The 20,026-nt window shown below is 30.6% G+C and overlaps 3 protein-coding genes across 6 annotated transcripts; 1 reads left to right on the top strand and 2 right to left on the bottom strand.

Annotated features, from left to right (window-relative positions):
- Positions 1 to 5: 5 nt before the first annotated feature.
- Positions 6 to 3,865, top strand: LOC111681042 (HEAT repeat-containing protein 6). Its single transcript, XM_023442759.2, has 2 exons — positions 6 to 1,480; positions 1,654 to 3,865. Exons 1-2 carry the CDS (start codon positions 319 to 321, stop codon positions 3,756 to 3,758), a joined length of 3,267 nt encoding a protein of 1,088 aa, XP_023298527.2. The 5' UTR covers positions 6 to 318; the 3' UTR covers positions 3,759 to 3,865.
- LOC111681043 (monocyte to macrophage differentiation factor) lies at positions 3,777 to 9,019 on the bottom strand. 4 transcript variants are annotated; one of them, XM_046945655.1, is made up of 5 exons: positions 8,931 to 9,019; positions 6,728 to 6,964; positions 6,471 to 6,661; positions 4,874 to 5,042; positions 3,777 to 4,805 (listed from the first exon to the last, which is right to left on the bottom strand). In XM_046945655.1, the coding sequence occupies exons 2-5, from the start codon at positions 6,896 to 6,898 to the stop codon at positions 4,503 to 4,505; spliced, it is 834 nt and encodes a 277-aa protein (XP_046801611.1). In that variant the 5' UTR covers positions 6,899 to 6,964; positions 8,931 to 9,019; the 3' UTR covers positions 3,777 to 4,502. The 4 variants fall into 4 exon arrangements, with proteins under 4 accessions (XP_046801611.1, XP_023298528.1, XP_046801610.1 ...); XM_023442760.2 differs by having other exon boundaries at positions 8,819 to 9,017; XM_046945654.1 differs by lacking the exon at positions 8,931 to 9,019 and adding an exon at positions 8,633 to 8,812.
- Positions 9,020 to 16,378: 7,359 nt separating this feature from the next.
- On the bottom strand, positions 16,379 to 20,004 carry LOC111681051. Its single transcript, XM_023442767.2, has 5 exons — positions 19,887 to 20,004; positions 17,203 to 17,417; positions 16,964 to 17,143; positions 16,672 to 16,899; positions 16,379 to 16,601 (listed from the first exon to the last, which is right to left on the bottom strand). The coding sequence occupies exons 1-5, from the start codon at positions 19,896 to 19,898 to the stop codon at positions 16,550 to 16,552; spliced, it is 687 nt and encodes a 228-aa protein (XP_023298535.1). The 5' UTR covers positions 19,899 to 20,004; the 3' UTR covers positions 16,379 to 16,549.
- Between the last annotated feature and the right edge of the window lie 22 nt (positions 20,005 to 20,026).

Below are 20,026 nucleotides of genomic sequence, written 5' to 3'. Positions count from 1 at the left end.
ATATTATTATTATATTATTAATATAATATTTATATATTAAGATTTATAAAAAATGCTTAATTTAAAAAATATATGAGTGTTTAGTTAAAAAGTTAATCGTGAAAGATCAAACATGATCGTACATCGTTTGGGCTAGTAGCAGTACTTATCAATGAACTTAAATTTACTACAGGTGGCTGCAGTCGACCAAATGTTCGCGTCTCATTGTTTTTTTATAAATGGTACTTGTTATAGTTTGACTGTCAAATATCATATAACAAAAAATTTAAGTGCAAAATTATCTTGATAGTGTACTTACCTGCATAAATTCACTTAATAATGGAGAACTCTCTACTGACTGCAGAAAGTATTTTATTCCATCTGCGTCAAAATCGGTCAAATAAAAAAGATTTGCAAGTTTTAAAACTTCTGGAAAACATAGAAAAACATGGAGGTGAAAATAAAAGTCAACAGCATGGAGTTCTTGAGGAGCTTTTACAACTGCTTACTAATGCAACCAGCAACACACGTATCGCAACTGATGATGCCATTGGGTGTGTTATTTGGATGACATATTTACAGCAACAGCAAAAACTTCCTAGTTTGGATGAATCTCAATTTGAAATTCTATTAAAATGGATTTTAGAGCAACATAACAGTAATAGTAACAACACAGATTCCGTATGCCGGGTATTAGTTGCTCTTGGGAGCTTGTTTATGTTGCATCCTAGTTACGGCAATAAATATTTCACTTCGACACTTAATATAATATTGGGGTATATTTCTTATGAGACGCCTTCATCTTTTTTGATAGTGGCTCTACAATGTATGGACAAAATTCTAAGTTCCTTAAATGATGTCAAACTTTCAGACGAACAAAGCGCAGCATGTACAGACGCGGGCATTAAATTAATCCAATTGCATTATGGAGACGTGAAACTTGTAGTCGATAGTTTAAATATTACAGTTGTGATTCTATGTACTTTACAAATATTACATAAAATAGTGACAATGAATTCAAATTTTGCGAAACTTCAGGTTTCTGAATTGCTGGGACTAGCAAAGGCATATTTTCGTTACGGTGTTGATGCAACAGAGACTTCTTTGGTAAAACCACAAAAAGTGTATATGTCACAACAGGCTCTTTACGACTCAGCAGAAGAAATTGAAACTGTAATTAATTCGGAGAATGCAAGAAGTTGTGGCGGAAAAACGCCTAAAATGCGAAAACCACGGTCAGTTGTAAAAAATTCACACCCGAATGACTATAAATCAATCAATCGTAGTTCGGAAAACCGATGTGACACGATAGTTGTTGATATAAAATTAAGTGACTCTGAGGTATCAGAACCGGAAAATGCGACAAATCGCATTTTATTCGAGCGAAGCAGAAAAGCAAAGATACGTCTAGCATCTATTAGCTTAGTAGGAGCAGTATTAAGAATTCTAGAACGTAAAACACTTTTTGGTTATTGGCATGCTTTATTTCCAAGTGGATCAGGTATGTATGTAGCAAATAAGAAAATTTCATTATCAGTTAACTGAATGATTTTTAATTTTCAAGAATCAAAATATGAAATAAGTTCCATTAATGATTGATTATCATCAAGGATATAATTAAAAACTTTTCTAATTTCTATTAATGATTTACTTATTTTTATCTTTTAACTGTAGCTGAATCTATTGACAATTTACTATATGTTGCTCAACATGATCCTAATTTAAGGTGTCGCAGTGCAGCTCTACAAGTTTGCGCTCACCTACTTTACGGATCAAAGGGCTTTTTGCACCAGGCTGAAATTAACGTCAAAAGATGCCCAACAACGTTTATACCCTTTTCAGTAAGCTTAGGATATACGGTACTTGCCATTTACAAATCTCTTACTACAATACTATCTTCAGAATCTTCGTTGCCTGTTCTGACACAAGCTCTCAAGTGTTTGGCGGTTTTAGTGCAGGCATCGCCATTCCAACAGTTTGAAAGGGGGTTTGTACAGAATTTTGTAAAAGACGTGAAACCATTGATATATCACCGTGATGCAGCAATTCAAGTATCTGCTCTTATGGTTATGGAATTTTTGGTGGCCTTACCAGAAACAACAGATGATATTGCAGAATCAGTAGGACTTCCGGCGACAGTGAAAAATAGATCAAAATTACATGTAGGTGATGAAGAAATTGACATTGTTGATATAGAAGAATATGTTGACTCTGAAGATGACACTTGCGAGAACCGAAATACTGATGAAGAAACAAATAAAACAATTGCCAGTTCATGTCGAAATAGTAAAGATACGTGGTTATTGAGACGAGTATTACATAATTTAACAAGACAGGAAAAAGCGATAGCAACTTCAGTGCGAATCGAAAGTCTTCAAGTTCTTATGGTTATGTGTTCACATTTTGCAATGATTAAACCACACTTGACAAGAGTATCGGACGTACTGCAGCACAGTTTAAATGATGTATTGCCAGACGTACGATTATATGCTGCACGATGTATCGATGCATGTGCCTATCAAATTAGTCGTTATCTTTTGGATAATGCCTCATGTCCTGAAATTGAAATACGTGAGTGCAATCAATTTTGGTTGAATATGATGCCCGTTATTGTGGGTCACATAAGGGGCGATTCTGAGGAGATGACAACAGTACGAATTACTTTGTGTGATGCTTTATCAAATATAGGAGTTCTGATGTATGAACATACCAACCACTCTAGTCAAATTAGCCTACTGAGCTTTCTCTCTGGCGTTAGTAGTGATAGCTCTGAAGAGTCCATGGTGCGTGCAGCTGCTGTTAGAGCTCTAGCTGTATTCGCTCTTTATCCATCCTTACGAGGGGATTTAGTGTTTATTGAAAATACTGCAGAATTAACGCTTCGTCTTGTAAAAGATTCAAATTTGGTAGTACGTGTAAAAAGTTTCTGGTCTCTTGGCAATATAAGTGATGCCCTTATTGGTAAAGGAACAACAGAATTACCGTATCTGCGCCAAGAACATATTTCGAACGACTTGCTTTATCGTCTTATAAATGCAGCGACTAACGCTTGCAACGACAACGATAAAGTTCGTTGCAATGCTGTGCGAACATTAGGAAATCTGTTGCGACTACTGACCGACGAACATTTCAACAGCGATAACAGCAAATTAAATTGGCGTGAAACCTTTGCAAAATCCGTTTGTAAGTTAACCGATTGTATTCGCTCTTCTGGCAACGCTAAAGTAAAATGGAACACTTGTTATGCCATAAGCAATTTAATGCGTAATCAAACCATATTCAATGTGAGCGACTTAAATTGGCAGGAGACACTCTATTCGGCTTTGTGTCATGTAATTGTGCATCATTCCAACTTTAAAGTGCGTATTAATGCCTCCTCTGCTATAACAAATATTATGGAAAGATCTCATTTTGGTGTTCATTATGAAAAGTTTTGGTCATCTGTGTTGGAGGCTATAGAGCAATCTTATAATTTGGATAATTTCCATGAATACAATCATCGAGATAGTCTTCAAGAACAGCTTTGCCTAGCACTTTGTCATCTCGTAAAACTTGCAAGCAATGAAGATTTGCCAACGCTTAAGAAACATATTTTGCCGCATGTTGAAATTATACGTAACACTTGGAAACGCGTCATTAATCGAATGGTACCCGAAAAAGCAGCACCTTTACTCTCCTGCCCAGTTGCGTTGTTAGAGCGCGGAAAATCACAGTATGCGTTGTCTATGGATCAAAAGAATGCAGTGGACTTTTTAATAGAAATATTTAGCACAGAATAAAAACAATAAGACGACCGATAAGTTTGTTCATTACATTGTTCATCTTTATTTCAACATTTTGGCAATAAAACTTTTGTATGTATTACAATCTAGGAATAAAACTAGAATTTGCTAATTTTTTTTACTTAGAGATTAAAACGTCCTACATTTAAAATTGAATTTGGAATTTTCACTATTGAACACTAAAAATTTGTCTGTTTCTTTACTTTGGAAAATTGGTGGTTATGGTTAATTCTTTTTTGGAGGTAAATATAGAATAAATCACACACTTTACATAATAATAGGGTGTTCGTTTTAATAAGATTAATATTTCGTATAAAAAATATACATACTTTGCTTGCAATAAGTAGGTGGTATACTGTAACAGACTGGTTGCAGATAAACACGCTTAAAAAATATATTTTATATGGAAGTCACACAGAGGTTTCCATTCAATAAATAGTTGTGCCATATACTTAAATGTATAGCATCTCTACAACTAACTTTCTAGACTTATATATATATACATATGTACGATCTCGTATACCCCTTACCCTATCTTATTTGATTCATATTGAAACGGAAGCTAAATCTGAAGACATAGTGTAATCAAAAATAATAACAAATATTCGATAAATTATAAATTCGGTTTAAAAAAAAAAAAAGAAAAAATCTTCTAATGCAATATTTTCATGAACATAAATTAAACACCTTTCAAATATACTAAAACTAAATACATCACCATAAATTAAGTAACATTTAGCACTACAAGATTTCATCATGTGTTATAATCGAAGACTCTAATGTGGCTGGGTACAAATTAGCCAATATGGCGTAATAATGTAGACCCGATGCCAGAACTACAAACAAATGCCATATGGCATGAGCCATGGGTATGACACCATCCGATTTAAAAAAACATATTCCTATTATATAGAAGAAGCCTCCCAACTTTAATTCGTTCATGCCACGAAATTCATGGCCAGTACAAAAAACCACCAGTGCCGGACCCAGTCCCATCAAGATATAAAAGCAGGTTTCTAAACACTTAAAACGCTCATGAAATATCTGAAAATATATAGATTATTTACAAATCAAAAAGAAGATATGAAAGAATATTTGAACATTTTAATTACCTGTTGATAGGCGATGCCGCTGGCTGCCATTAACCAAATTATCCATTCCATACTACTCAGTACAACAGAGTGATCAGGATTTTCCAACATTAGCCATGGAAAATATGACGCTGCTATAAAAATGTATATCATTGCTCGATCGCATCGATGTAAAACATTTTTAACTCCGCTAAAATTATAATGAAAATATGAAAAATATACAAAAATAAAATGAAAATCTAGTTAGTTTAAACAAAAATTTACACCTGTTAGTCTTTAAATACATGCTTCATTTCTAAAAAAAATAATATTACGAAAAAATTTAAATATTTTTAAAATTTTACGAGTCTAAAAAAATTTTATTTATTTTGTATTTTAGAACATTACATTTTCACCAAATTTCATCATATATAGGCTACGAGAACTGAATTAAAATTCAGTTACAAATTTTTAACAATAACATTTTATCATAAAAACAGAACAAACATTGCACTGTATTCGGATATCATTAACAAAGCAAATTAAATAAAATAAAATCATGTAAAACATATTTGGTTGTATGTATAGCTGATTATGGAACAGCAAAAAATATTAAATACAAACATCAAACAAGCGTTTATTAATTGTCGAAGCCGATGATTTTCAGAAATATCCTTTAAGTATGCGATATATAGATCCCCGTATCATATTAATTGTATAATCTTGGACTTAACATAATAAAGATGTATGAATAGATACAGAGTTTTTATTAGACCCTTTTCGAATCCCGAGGTTTCAACACATATTTGTATACAAATTAAACATTACGTATATAAAACTAGTAACAATTTTCACACTTTTCTTTCTTGGAACGCAGAAACTTACCTTGCATTGTGAACGCGACAACTTTTTTCAATAGACTTCAAAAAATACACCAAATTAGCCATGAGTGGGGTTTTGCCGGATATAGACGTAAGGGATATTTAAAATTCATTCTGCCAATAATATAATTCGGCACATAGACATGTAGCTTTAAATGAGATGAGCGGTCAATGAAATTAGAATTAGACCTTGTTCGATTTGAAGTGAATTTATGTTTGTTTATGAATTGCATATGAATACATTTTTATATTAAACAAATAAATACGAAGTAGAAGTAATTGGCGTTCTTTTTTCAATTCTTTTGATCCCGTTGTTTCATATTATATTTATGGAATAAAATGTTTATTGAAATGTTTAGAACTTTTGATTAAATTAGAACTAGAAAAATTTAGGTAATAAAAACAATTTTATTGAAATTTTAAAATGTTCAATTTATATTCAGTGTAATGCAATTCATTTTTTTTTGTTGGAAAGTGTTTAAAAAAAAAATATTAAGCAGATGACGATTTCTGACGCTAATTATTCACTTGTTATTTATCATACATATACATATATTCAACTTTATAAATTGAATTTTGATCATATTGTTATCTTATCCGATTTATAATATCATAAAACTTAGGTAAATCAATAATTATTATGTTGGCACTTAAATTGATAGTCTATTGATCACATATGGTCAATTTGAAATCTAGTCTGCATATCTATAATCAAATGCCTACTAAGTAATTTAAAGTACATACGTCCATTTACTTACTCGTGTTCTGTACAATAACAGGAGCAATGAAAACATGATGATACAGTAAAAAGTAAGGTGAGAGCACTGCCATATACCCAAGACACCAAATACTGACTAGAAGATTTTGAACGTTCAAAGAGTTTATACTGACACAGCAAAGCCGGTATTATCCAGATGCCATGCGTTATAACATTGGCCAATTGCTCAATCTTTTGAAAATATAAAAAAAACATATTTTTATTTCAAATAATATTAATTAATATTTCATACACTACCTCAGTTGGCTTGTAAGCAAATCCAGGTTTTGCTTTTTCATTTTTCCATTTAATATTTTTCAATTGCAATTTGAACGTTAAATTTGACTTGATCCATGACTTCCAAAAGTTTGTTAGTAAATTATCTAAAAATGAGTATTTGTTTTGTACTTCTTGTATGACGCCTTTCATGGCGAAACTATTTCTATATTATCTCCTCTTGATCTTAATGCACAATGCGAGACAAATGTGAAGCTCCTTTAAATGGAAAAAGTACATGTAAATTAATAAAATTCAAATTAAATAATACAAATAAGTGTAACAATAGACGACGACATTGTGTCACTCACACACTTGAGCTAGCCAAGAGGCATTAATGGAATGAATGAATAGTCAGTCATATACAGAAATTGATTTCGCTTGTGAACACATACAAGAAAATCCGACACATATTGTTCAATATTAGTTGATAATATTTTTATTGGATGTCCAGATATCATAGACTAATAATAACAAGGTGGTAGCCGTTGAATAATACAAGTTTAAAGTACATACAAGTATAACAAACACTTTTGTTTCGGATTTTGTATTGTATTTGCAAATTGTATTTTCTTATCGCAAAACAGTACTACTACTACTACTGCTAACACCATTGATAACGTCAAGTATCATTAAATCTTTTTGTTATTATTTGGGTAAACCGCTTATTTTTACAACTTTTTATTAATTTTTCTTTATTTTTAATAAATACTTATTATTAATATAATCCAAATAGCGACAATAGAGTAAAATACAGTAAATTAAATATGCATGTCTAGAATTTATAATACAAAAACATATTTTATATGTTTTTATGTAGGTACATATACATACATATGTATACACTGAAAAAATTATGTAAATCCATTGTTTTTGTATAATCTTATGATATGAACGTTTTTAATATCAGATTAAATATATTTTCTTAATTTTAAATGAGATTCAATCAATATGTTTTCTGAAGAACAAAAAAATGTAATTTATTCTATTGATTTAATAAATAAATGAATGAAAATAAATGTTTATGTATTTATTAATTCCTGCTAATATTTTCTTCAGTGTGCCTATGTAAACATACATGTTTGTTTTTGTGTGGCTATGTTATTCGCAAATTATTATATTTTAAAAGAATAAATTAAAAAGAAATATTGTATGTAATGATGAGTATTAGTAATTAAAAGAATAGTGTAACTTTCTACACACAGATACATATGTATGTACATGTTATGTATTATATACATTCAGACAAGTATGAAATTTGTTAGACGGCCAATAAAGCAGGAGGAATCGAATTATTCTCTTTGAGAATGATTATTATGAATAATAATAAAATGTATGGCAAATAGTATAAATTGATTATTTTCTTTTATTATAAAATTGTATACTCAGCATACCTAGCCATATAATATAGAAGTCAAAATCATGCTTGTTATATGAGGAATATTAGACCATAAGCCTACCGTGCCAAATACATATATGATTTTACATTGTATATACTATGGTGTACATTCAAAGTTACTAGTTCGTGTACCAATTCAGTCAGATATTTCCATAAGAGGCACTGGTAAACTTACAATGGAGGCCTAGGTAGGTATATTTCTTGAGATTTGATGTAACAAATAAATTAAGGATAGTTTTTTGTAAAACATAAACTTTTAAATTAGATGTGAAGTAGCTTTTTAAAAGCTTGTAATTATATCGAACCTTTTTACTTTGTGGTTAAACTAGTACTTCTTCATTCTACTTATTTATTACTTCAAAACAAATATTATATGATATTTACAATATGTGCTAGATTAGGAAATAAGTGTTTTGAAAATAAGTTTTTTTTGTAATTATGCAAGCGGTACAATATACGAAATATTAATATACTTCAATAATTAATACTTTATTATAAGTTCAATTTCAGCCGTTAATCGAGGTTGAACTATACAAAGTCCCAGTTTCTGCTTGTTCTTATAAACGTGTGTGTGTATGAACATGCGTGCGAAGCCGTACGGATTTGTTTTAATAACTAGACAGACTATATTTAATTAGCAAAATATATATTATTGGGGATGTTTTCCAATTCACCTGTCTTCACAAATACTATTATAAATATCACAATCTATATGCACTTATTGCAAACCGTTTTCTTCACCATATTTAATCACTTTATGTAGCAACATATTTTCTAAACTTTTACCGTTGTTTTATAGAATTGTTTTCTTTTTATATTTTTTCACTGAATTGATTTATAACACAACAACAAACTGTATTAATAAAGCGACTACTGAACTTGTTGTGCACCAAACATCTGCAGAACCACAGGAAATTGTTTTTATTATACATCAAACTTTCTGTCAAAATTTGCCTGTTGTTTTTGTAAATTTTACGTTTTCAAATAATTATCTGATGGGATTATGAAGCTACTATATGAATACACTTTGACAACAATAAAATAAATAAAAAATTGTGTTGTAGTAATACTGAGTATCTGCATAATCAGTAATCAACAAATTCTTTTAGGTATTCTACAATAAAAAAGCAACTATGGTGGTAGTTTTTTTTTTTAAACTTTTGTTGGAAAAATATTTTGACTGTGGCAACGCTGTTTACGGATAAAACGAAACCATTTTAAAGAGCATTAATATGTTAATTTAAACATTTCTCCCTTATTCATAAATAATAACTTTTGTATTGAAAAAGGAATTAATAATCCATAAATAAGCGATTAATATCTTTATTTTAGGTTAGAAACCATACCAAAATAAATTTTTATTGCTCAATTTGCAGTCGATGTCGTAACGTTGTATGCGTAGTAAGTCAACAGCACTTACAAGTAGCACCTGCTTAAAGTAGCAGGGACATTTTTGACTACACCCAGCGGAATTTTGTCCACATACATCAATTTTAAATTACATTTGCCATTAAAATTATACCATCATAAAGGGAATAAAATAAAACAAATAAGAGTGTTGTATTCGGCCATGCCGAATCTTTTATACCCACCATAAAATTTTGTGCCGTAAAATTAAAGTAAATTTTGGAAGGTCTTTACTATTCGAAATTAATATACCGTCAGAGTGTTTTGTTGCTATAAAACTTGTTTATGATTAATTCCACCACTATACTGCTATTATTAAGCCAGTTGTGAGCGCTAAAGTAGTTTTCTGGTAACTTATGAACCGATTTTTATAAGATTTGGTAGAGAGATATTGGCTTGTTATAGAGATATTTTGGATTGTTTGAAGGATATTTGCAGTACTGGGAGTTGAAGTCATTTTGAAGGGGAAATTATATCGCGGATCAATTATGGGCCGATCTTTATAAAATTTTACAAAAAGATTTAGGTTCCTATAAAACATGTTTGTGCCGAATTTCACCACTATACCACCACTAGCTTCCTTTAAAAAGTTATGAGCTTTAAAGACATTTTCTGAACGGGCGAAATCGTGGACCAATATTGCCCATTTGCAATACCAAACAACCTGCATTAACTAAAAATATCTGTGCAAAATTTCAGCTCTCTAGTTATTCCGGTTTGGACTCTATCGTGTTGTCAACAGGCAGACATATGGACGGACATGGTCGTCTTAGAATCTAATAGGGATCCAGAATATATATACTTTTATGGGTCTTAGGCGAATATTTCGAATGACAAAAACAATATAACCCCATCTTTTTACATAGTGGGATTAAAGTTAAAGGGGCACCGAATAGGTTTTTCTGTCTGGCTCCCTGCTGAAACGTACATATGAGCAAAATGGCTGGCAGATGTTCTGCCAGATTAAACTCTCCCACTCGGAATTGGATAATACCGCCATGACATCTGGATATTAGGAATGTCCCAAAATTTACCCTGCAAACTTTCATTTCCCTACTTACTGCCGACTATTTTTTAAACCGTTCATGTTATATGATACAATTTTTAGAAAATTTAATTTAAACATTATAAATAGGATTTAACAAAAAATCATTCTAAACAACAATTAACAATATCAGATTTAGCTTTAAATTCAAAATTAAAATTTATTCTTTTGTGAAACTTTGTCGTGTTAAGACGTATCTATTTTATTTTCTGATTTACTGTCTCACTCTAACTTTTGATCTGTTTAATTTATTGTGAACAGTTATTTTTTACCGTTTTTTTGTGGAAATTTTTGGATTGATATTTTGTGTAAACTTTTTTTGTTTTGTAACTGGACTGTGCGGTACTGATTGACTTCATCATCTTTCATCTTTAACCCTCCGTCATGCGCATGTATCTGGCCAGATATTTTACGAATTTAACTGTGATTTTAATATATATCTAATTAAGTAATATTGTTAGATATCGTAATATTGTTACTAAAATGGCATATTTTTCATATAAATGTACTGAAATACATAGTGTATCTCGCCAGATACATGCGCTACGTAAGTGACTATCGGAACATGTGCATGTCATTGGACCGTTTGGCTAACATTGCATTCGGGGGCTCTTGCCCTCCGGAATAAGGGAAAGACAATGTGGGGAAAGGAAGAAAACCACTGGGACGATGAGGATTGCGATAATGATGGAAAATTCAGGTAAGTCGTGGATTGAATTGAAGCTTGCGAGGGTTCAAGCAAATCAGACGATAGTGAGAATAGGGAACAGTCTTCGAATGTTGAGAACCTTTATAGTTGTGATCGGAGTCACAAAGGGCCATACATTGTTAGTTTAGATGCTTACGATGGCAATGGTATGAGAAAATACTTAAACGCAATCTCGGTATGTAACATAATATTGGAACTGCAAATATCTGAGGTGTTGGAAGAGTCCAAAGTTGGTTTTGGTAGATGCAAAATTTCTTTTAAAAATTTTGCTGCGGCCAAAAATTTCGTGGAAAATGCCATAATGTATCCAAAACTGGCATAGTTTTTGACATTCCCAGTGAAATCATGGAGGAAGTTTTTTTTAAATTCTATGGACTCCCAATCCTTAAAGTTTTTAGAATAAATCGAAAGAGAAAAGATGATAACGGTGACTTAATTTCAGTGCCGACAAATAATATGAAAGTAATTTTCAAAGGTAATGATATTCCAAAGGAAATTGTTTATGGATAAACCAAAAAAATTTTATCCCATTTGTCTTACCGATGCTTCCGGTTTAATCATTTCGCTCATGACTATCGAAAATTTGACTATAAAGGAGGCCAGAACCAGAACGGCTAGTGTATTTTCTAAAAGATTCGAAATTTTGGATGGTGCGGAAGATTTTCGTCCCCTGAGAGGGGAGGAAAATACACAGAATACTTCCCTATGCAAAAGTGACTAGGAACAATTCTAATAGGACGAGGGAAAATGATAATACTCGAATTTGAAACCATGGACACTGTGATAAATCAGACACCTATAATAAGGCAATGTAAATTCTTACACAGGTTTACAAGGATACATCAAACATCATCTCGGATTGGCCAAATTATAAATTTGATACAGAAGAATAAAGGAAAATTTTAATTTCTACGAGGGAAAAGTCAATAGGGGGTATGAATTACATAGACGCAGACAGAGTTATTGTGTCATTTTGTAAAACGAAACGAGTCTAACGAACATATGAACAATAATCCAAATCTTGCTAGGGGTGTTCCTGTGTCTGGAAGCAACCAAAAAGAAATAGACGATTCTTGGGAACAGCTCACCCAAAAAGTGAATGCGATCGGTCCAACACAAATGGAAAAAATAAGTGCTCTTGGATATTTTATAGTTTTAAGTGAAAATAAAGTAAGGGCGTCTAGAACAGGAGGAGTGATAAATACACAAATACCGCTTACAAATGTGGAACAAGCTGCTGAATCTATTTTAAATGTGTCCACTGCTGTAAATCCACCAGGAGATGTATATGGTTTGGAGTACCAGGAGAATTCCGTCACGGAAATTTCTTTAGAAGTAGAAACGGAGGATCAACCACAAACAACTCAAAGTAAAAATAAAGAGGCACAAAAGAGAAAATGTTCTGGAGATTTAGGACCAAAGAAGCACTCAAAAGGCTTCGAACAAGAGAGTCTCGATTTATTAAAAGAGCAGAATAAAATACAAAATGAATCTGTTCAAGCAATAAAAGAGTTAGCAGACATTTAAAATAGCAGAATCCTTAGACGTTTTAGCAAGTTGGGTAAGGTAGTTAAAGTCGTTTAACTTTTTGTCTTTAATTTATAGATTATAATAGTTAATTATGTTCTTTTATTAATCATAAGATTTCACACAATACATTAAAAAAATATTACATGCTTTCTGCTATAATATTGTCCATTATGTCTGAACCAAATATAATCTAATTTATAATCTATACTAGTCAATAGTTAAACCACTAGTCTAATCTTAGATATAATCTAGTTTAGTCTATTATCTAGTTTATAAAAACTAGACTATAGGCTAGACTATAGACAAGACTATATACTAGACTATATACTACATTATAGACTAGACTATATACTAGTCTATAGTCTAGATTACACATTAGGCTATAATTTACACAATAAATTAAATAATATACTAGTCTATTGCTCAGACTATAGACTAGACCACAGATTAGGCTATAGTCTATAATCTAGCCTATAATGTAGAGTATAAACTAGTCTATAGTCTGATCTATAGGCTAGGCTATTGTTTAGTCTATTGTCTAAATTAAAGTGTAAACTAGACTATAGACTGGTCTAATCTATAGTCTAGTCTATAGTCTATTCCATAGTCTAGACTTTGAGTATCGTATTTAAGTCAAATTGATTATATAATATATTATGTACCCAATTCAAAATTACTTATTATTTTCGAAATTTAATGAAAAAAACGATAGATTTCATGTTAAGTCAAATATTGATAAATTCTGATAGGTATATAGGATAATAAATCGGTTAAGAAATGTCCAAATTTAGACGTTCCACTACTAACATATCTAAAAAATGTTATTCTAATAATAGGAGTAATACAAATATTAAATTTTATAAAATAATGTAGCAAAATTAAAAAATGAACAAAAAAAAAAATAAATAAAAAAGCAAAATACTTTATTGACCCAAAAAATTAACAATACGTTTACATTTTATCAAAGATCTCGTTAATTAATATAACGATTTTACATTTTATGGTATAAAATTTAAATATAAAATATTCTTTAAAAAATACAACAAACAAATTGCTTTATTTTGCTAAAAATAATTGTTCACATAAAGTTTTTTTTTTAAATTTATTAAATTTTACATATGCAAATTACTTAATTGATTCACTGTATGTATGTTATAATAAAAAAAATAAAAATATTGTCTTAAGAACCCCTTTCACCAATAATGCTTCGAAACTGCCCTTAAGAACTTCATTGCAACGCTCTATTATGTTTCCGGCCTTACAAAAGCGATTGTTAAAATTTTCTTCCTCATTACTATTAATTGTTCTATACGAGATCCAACAACTCATGGAATGGACAACAGAAAAGGAATAATACTTCAACATTTAACCATTTACTTGACATTATCCCATGGAATAATTCATCCTTATCGATCCCTAAATTATCCTATAAAGTTTTTGAAGACTACGTTTTATCCCGCAACCCGGATTCGGCCATGGGTTTTGATGGTATCTCCTATAAGATACTAATTAAAATTGAAAATATCGGCAGAAAGAAAATATTTGATAACATCAACAATCACTGGGAATACGGTACAGTACCGGATGATTGGAGGAAAATCTTGGTGTGTCCAGTTCCGAAAAGAAACAATGATTCGAGTATTTTTTTCAAATTATAGACCTATTTGCTTTCTATCTGTCTTATCGAAATGCCTAGAGGCCAAACTAAAAGTTCACATGAAAATCACATAATCACGAATAACTTGATTCCAGATCGTTCTTATGATTTTCGCAAACACAAATCAAAGACATTATCATTCACTTCTGCAACAGGCCCCGAATTTTTAATCTAATTATCAACTATCAAGTTTTTAGGCAGAACGGTAGCCAGTAATAATACACCTATGAAACATATCAAATCGATAATAAACAGTATCGGCTTTTATAGAATCTTGAACCATGCTCCTTTTAGAGCCTTACAAATATATAAATATTTTATAAGATCCAGAATAGAATTTGCTTTTTTTATTTTTGCCAACATGGGTAAAAACGCATCAAATCTAATCAGACCTAAGACAAGGTCTTGGTCTGCTAAGATCCACGCCGAACCACATTCTCTACCATATGGCGATTGAACTACCTGTCAAATTCCGTACCACCTTAATAACAGCTAAGGAAATTATTAAGGCCATTATCTTTAATATGCCAATTTGCCACATTTTATCAGAATTGACCGCTGTCAATACGGGCATCGCTGGAATATTCAGTCAGTACGAATTCATTTTCACAGACCTGGGAGAACTTTCTGTTTCTCTTTTAATCATGAAAACTCCAAAACTACGAAGTCGAGCTTTACTTACAGAAAAATTTCCTTTATGTCCTCTGAACTCGTAGCGATAGAAGTTGCAGTGGATTTCGCCATTACAAACGGAATAACAAACTTATATATACCCTTATCACAATTTATCGAAAATACTTATATTTTACAGGAAAAGTAGTAAAATAGTTATAGGTTGCGATACCAACACAAACCAGGGGACAAACTCTTATGGATTTCTTTAAGCCTAAAGCCGATGGCCACACGTCTAAATTTTGATCAACGCTTGTTTATGGGTTAGTAATTTATACGAGAAATCATTGAAGCAGAAGAAGCATAAACGAAATCTATGTATTTTGATCAACATTTTGATAAGTGGCCATACAGCTTTAAGAGATGATCGCATCGAAGTTATGTAATAATGCTATCTTTATCAATACCGAGCTAGAAATTTTAAAAATTTTTATTTATTTTCAGATCATTAATGATTATTTGTCGGGTGGTACCCTACCCGCAACTCTCCTAAAAGAGTCTTTTATGAGTTCCACTTCTGATTAATTTCAATCTATTTTTGCTTCTATTTTGAGTCATTTGTGAGTTAAACCTCTGGGTGGTACCCTACGCGAAACTCTTCTAATTGTTTTGATCAATTTTTGCCTCTATTTTGACTCATTTGTGAGTCGTTTTAGAGTTATATTTTAGTATTTTTTGAGCAAATACAATAATAGAGTTTTTGATCTGCCGACTGAGTGAAATATAGTTACAAAATTAATTTATAAACGATCATATTTCGAACATCAAAATGATCAATTTACGATTGCTGCTGTAAATCAGATTTTAATCATTAATTGTTACTATTAGGAATTAGTTTATGCAAATGGGGAATCAGATGTATTCTATATTAATCTTGTGGACTTTTTTGGACAAAAAACTAACTTTAGATATTTCATTTGCCATTATCAGGCTTTCGCCGAAATTAGATCCAAATATCTTGGGAGTGATATTATAAAGGACATAACATCTCTTATGAAAATTGTTTAGAAAATTCTTATGAATTATGTACGTCAAGGAGTCCTGTACGTCACATAGTCCTTGTCCTATTTTTGATATCATATTATCAATTAATAACAAAATTATAGTTTTAAATGATTATTAAATTGCTTTTAAATGTACATTAAAAAATAATATTTTTATAGAAATCAATTTTATTTTATTTCTAATATCACTTTAAAAATATTCATGTTTGATTGATTTTTTTCTATTTTTTATTTTACACGCTTAAAGTAGGTTTTATTATGTGAATGTTATTTGAATTTACAAATTAAAACCTTTAAATTAATGGTTTTGCTGTCACACAGCAAGAATTCGCTAAAAGGTAAAATGTATGTTAAATGACTTATAAACTACGATAATGGATTTTATTGAACTGGCAGGTATTGACGTGATGGATCAGGCACATTAAAAGATTGACTGTAAATGAAAGAAATCATGAATTAAATTAAAATATATTTATTACGTTATTATTAAAGCTATCACTTACGTTGGGGGATGATAGTCATAACCATTGCCATGACTTTCATATTCATTGAAATTGCTGCTGCCAAGTTTGGAATAACTGTAATCATCACCACTTTGGCCACTGCCTCTGACTGGAGATTGATTTAATTCCAAATTTAAATCTTGTTTCAAAAACTGGAATCTATTTCTCTTGTCATCAAGGGCAAGTTTGTTACTGGCGGCTCCCAAACCAGCGCCGAGTGGTTGGGGACTATAATTATTATTATAAAACATATTTAGAAATATATTAAGAGCGAGAGCTTTTAAAAACTTACTCTGGTATATCTAAGTCGAGTTCAGTCATTGGGTGATAACCGAATTCATCAGCAGTATATCTGGTCTTGTAACGTTTTCCATCAGCACCGGTGAAGGAATATGAACCACTGACAACAAAAGTTTTATCGTCCTTCAATTTACCAACACTTGATACCTCAATGCCGTTCTGTGTCTTCAAACTGCAAATATACATTTTATGTTAGATTCGATTTTAATATTGGCCTTATGAATAACTTACTCCAATTTGAATTTGTTGCTTCCACTAAGACTTTGCAATTTTTCTACTTTAGCCTTCATTACATCACCGTTAAATATCGTAGCAGGTTTATCGTCATCAATATCCTCGGGCAGGGTGTATACATCGCTGGGATCATATTTGAAAAGATCAACATTACGATCTGTAAGATGTTTAACATCTGCGGCCACATACACCACAGCGCATAATAAAACGATCTGTTTTAAATAAAAAAAGTAATAATTAATATTTACAAATGTCGCAAACTTAAATGATATTGGAAATAGATTTATTTTAAGAAAAGAAACAAATGAATGAACAATTTAATTTCTATGGTTTTAAATGACTTGATTTCTAAATTTCTGTCAAAATCACTTAAATGTGAATAAAACGTCAATATTTATGCATTTTTATCGTTTCTGTTAATTTAAATATACCTTTACTTAATTGTGAATAAATTTAAACGTAAAGAATTAATTTTTATGGCAATTTTTTAAAATCAAACTTTTTGAAAGTCACCGAAACTATTAAGCAAATTAAAAATTATATTTGTATAAATTAAAGATAATTTTAATTATAATGTAGCCTCTCTAGTTATAATCTCTACCCTCTTAAAGTGGCTTTAGACAATGAGACTTTATGGAAAATCAATTGAAATTTCATCCGTGTTTAAAATAAGAGAATAACAAAGTAAGATGAAATCAACTGTTTTCCATTATTCTTAAACGTGTACATAAAAATACATTCCTGAATGAAACTTACTACGACTGTCAAAGTTTTCATTCATATTTTCTCTCAATGTGTAATGGTTCCATTACATATTGCGCTAAAACTGTACCACATGCTTTTTTCTACAAAAACAGTCAAGGATAGTCTTTTATTTGAAACTAGGGACTATTATGGACTGAACTCCAGAGTTCATGAGTGTGGTTTTAATAACTGATGAAGAGATTTTCTTTAAGAGGGACATTTAATGACTGTCACTTCTAATTTGTTGAAGGGAGATTCTGGTATATAAAAAACTTGTTTATATCAATTTTTCTTATAAGTATTTAAATTGTTTCGAAAGGAGAACTTATATAAGGACTAGAATCAAATGTAAATCAATCGTGTCCATTTTCAGTTCCAAGCAAACTGTATCAATAAAGGATATTTCTGTGTAATAGGTTTCTCCTTTAGGTCAAATCGTATTTCGAACATTCTGACAGTCATGGTTAGGACGTCTTAAATAGTAGAATAATGGAAATAAGGCTGTATAAATTATATACTGACTTTAGCTAACTCTAATAGCTTTACGGATACACTTTTCTTCATACTTTCTATGTATGCTATTTGTCAAATTTTGTGTAAATAAAACTGCTGTTCTCATACGTAAAGCCGTACGTACAGCCTCAGTGTATACAGAGGCGTCACGAGCAAAAAACTATTTCTCTTTCAAGACACGTTTCACACTTTTTTAGCTGTAGTTTAAACCTGGTTCGCACTGGGAAACTTTTGATTTTTGTGTGTAAGAGAAAGAAATATCAACAATCTATTTCTCTCACACACAAAATCAAAAGTTTCCCAGTGTGAACCCGGTCTTACGTATCACTTCATGCACAAGTTTCACAAAAGCTATACAACATCTGATTTTAGATTTGTTTTAAACGTCAAAGTTGACACCTCTGTATACTTTGTGGTACAGTGTTATCGTTTGGAGCATAGTCCAACCTTTTTGGTCAACTTTTTAACATGTTCATATGGATTATATCTATACGTTCTGGATCTGTAGTGAAAATTGAAAAATAATCGATCCAGCGAACAAACAATAATTTTTATAAATAAAGTTGTTTAAGAAATTGAATACTTCGTGCCAGAAGTTTTAAATAATACAAGAACTCCCGCCATATGATACATCATGTAAATGACCGCGATAGTGATCATTATTTTAAGGAAGATTTACGTTAATGTATTACTAGTATTCCACATAAATATAATCCTGAATTTGTACATTTGAACTAAAAGGATATAAACCAATGATTATCCTTTAAAAACATAATTCTGACACGTTTTATCATCTTAGAATTGAATATAATTCCATCTCTGACAAAATAATCAAATCATTAAAATTTACACTTTCTCTTTATTATAGTAATAACAAATTCACATGTAAATATTGTAAATCTAAAATTGTCTATTTCTTCTTGCACAGAATATTTAAATTTTGAACAGAAACAATTTAAATATATTTTTAATTTAACATTTCATTTAAAAAGGAAGTTTATTTCTTTTTGTTTATATGTATGTATGAGTTTATATGTATGTTTTTCTTCTTATAATCACAGCACTAACTAATTCATTAATCATTTTGTTGACAGTCTGAGTGATTAATTGTTGCATGTTTTATAAACGTTTAACATCTAAATATTGAAATTTTATTATATTAATTTGCATACGAATCGAGTCAATTTAATTGATGTTTAATATTTTTAATTTGCTTAAATTTTTTCAGTTTTTTGAAACTTTAACCGTTAATTTAAAATTATATTATTTCATTTAATTTCATTGTATCCTTTCACATTATCACTTTTAGTTTATTTTTTTATTTTTGCATATTATTGTTACATTTAAAAATTTTATTTGTTCTTTTTGAATCACATTTCCAAATTTCCTTTTTATATTTTGTTTTTTAATTAAATAAAACTTACTAATCGTGTCATTTTTGATCCGAATCTATTTGGCACGTATTAATCGAACGAATTCTTACTGGCAAATACGGATCAAAGGTACTTCTTGTTTCCTTATATATTGTCATTTGCATATGAAATGAATCCAATGCCAAAATATT

This window comes from Lucilia cuprina, chromosome 3 (genome assembly GCF_022045245.1).
Source record: "Lucilia cuprina isolate Lc7/37 chromosome 3, ASM2204524v1, whole genome shotgun sequence".
NCBI lineage: Eukaryota > Metazoa > Arthropoda > Insecta > Diptera > Calliphoridae > Lucilia > Lucilia cuprina.
The sequence above is the reverse complement of the archived record's forward strand: the minus strand, read 5'-3'. Positions and strand labels throughout refer to the sequence as shown.

What these genes read in the sequence shown, in the direction of transcription:
- LOC111681042 (XM_023442759.2), top strand. Translation starts at nt 319, where the DNA reads ATGGAGAACTCTCTACTGACTGCAGAAAGTATTTTATTCCATCTGCGT. An exon ending in TTTATTTCCAAGTGGATCAG is followed by an intron (nt 1,481 to 1,653) that starts GTATGTATGTAG and finishes TTTTAACTGTAG; the next exon opens with CTGAATCTATTGACAATTTA.
- LOC111681051 (XM_023442767.2), bottom strand. An exon ending in CTCGACTTAGATATACCAGA is followed by an intron (nt 16,900 to 16,963) that starts GTAAGTTTTTAA and finishes TAATAATTATAG; the next exon opens with TCCCCAACCACTCGGCGCTG. An exon ending in TATGACTATCATCCCCCAAC is followed by an intron (nt 16,602 to 16,671) that starts GTAAGTGATAGC and finishes TTTCATTTACAG; the next exon opens with TCAATCTTTTAATGTGCCTG.
- LOC111681043 (XM_046945655.1), bottom strand. Translation starts at nt 6,898, where the DNA reads ATGAAAGGCGTCATACAAGAAGTACAAAACAAATACTCATTTTTAGAT. An exon ending in TTGCTTACAAGCCAACTGAG is followed by an intron (nt 6,662 to 6,727) that starts GTAGTGTATGAA and finishes TATTTTCAAAAG; the next exon opens with ATTGAGCAATTGGCCAATGT. An exon ending in GCGGCATCGCCTATCAACAG is followed by an intron (nt 4,806 to 4,873) that starts GTAATTAAAATG and finishes ATATATTTTCAG; the next exon opens with ATATTTCATGAGCGTTTTAA.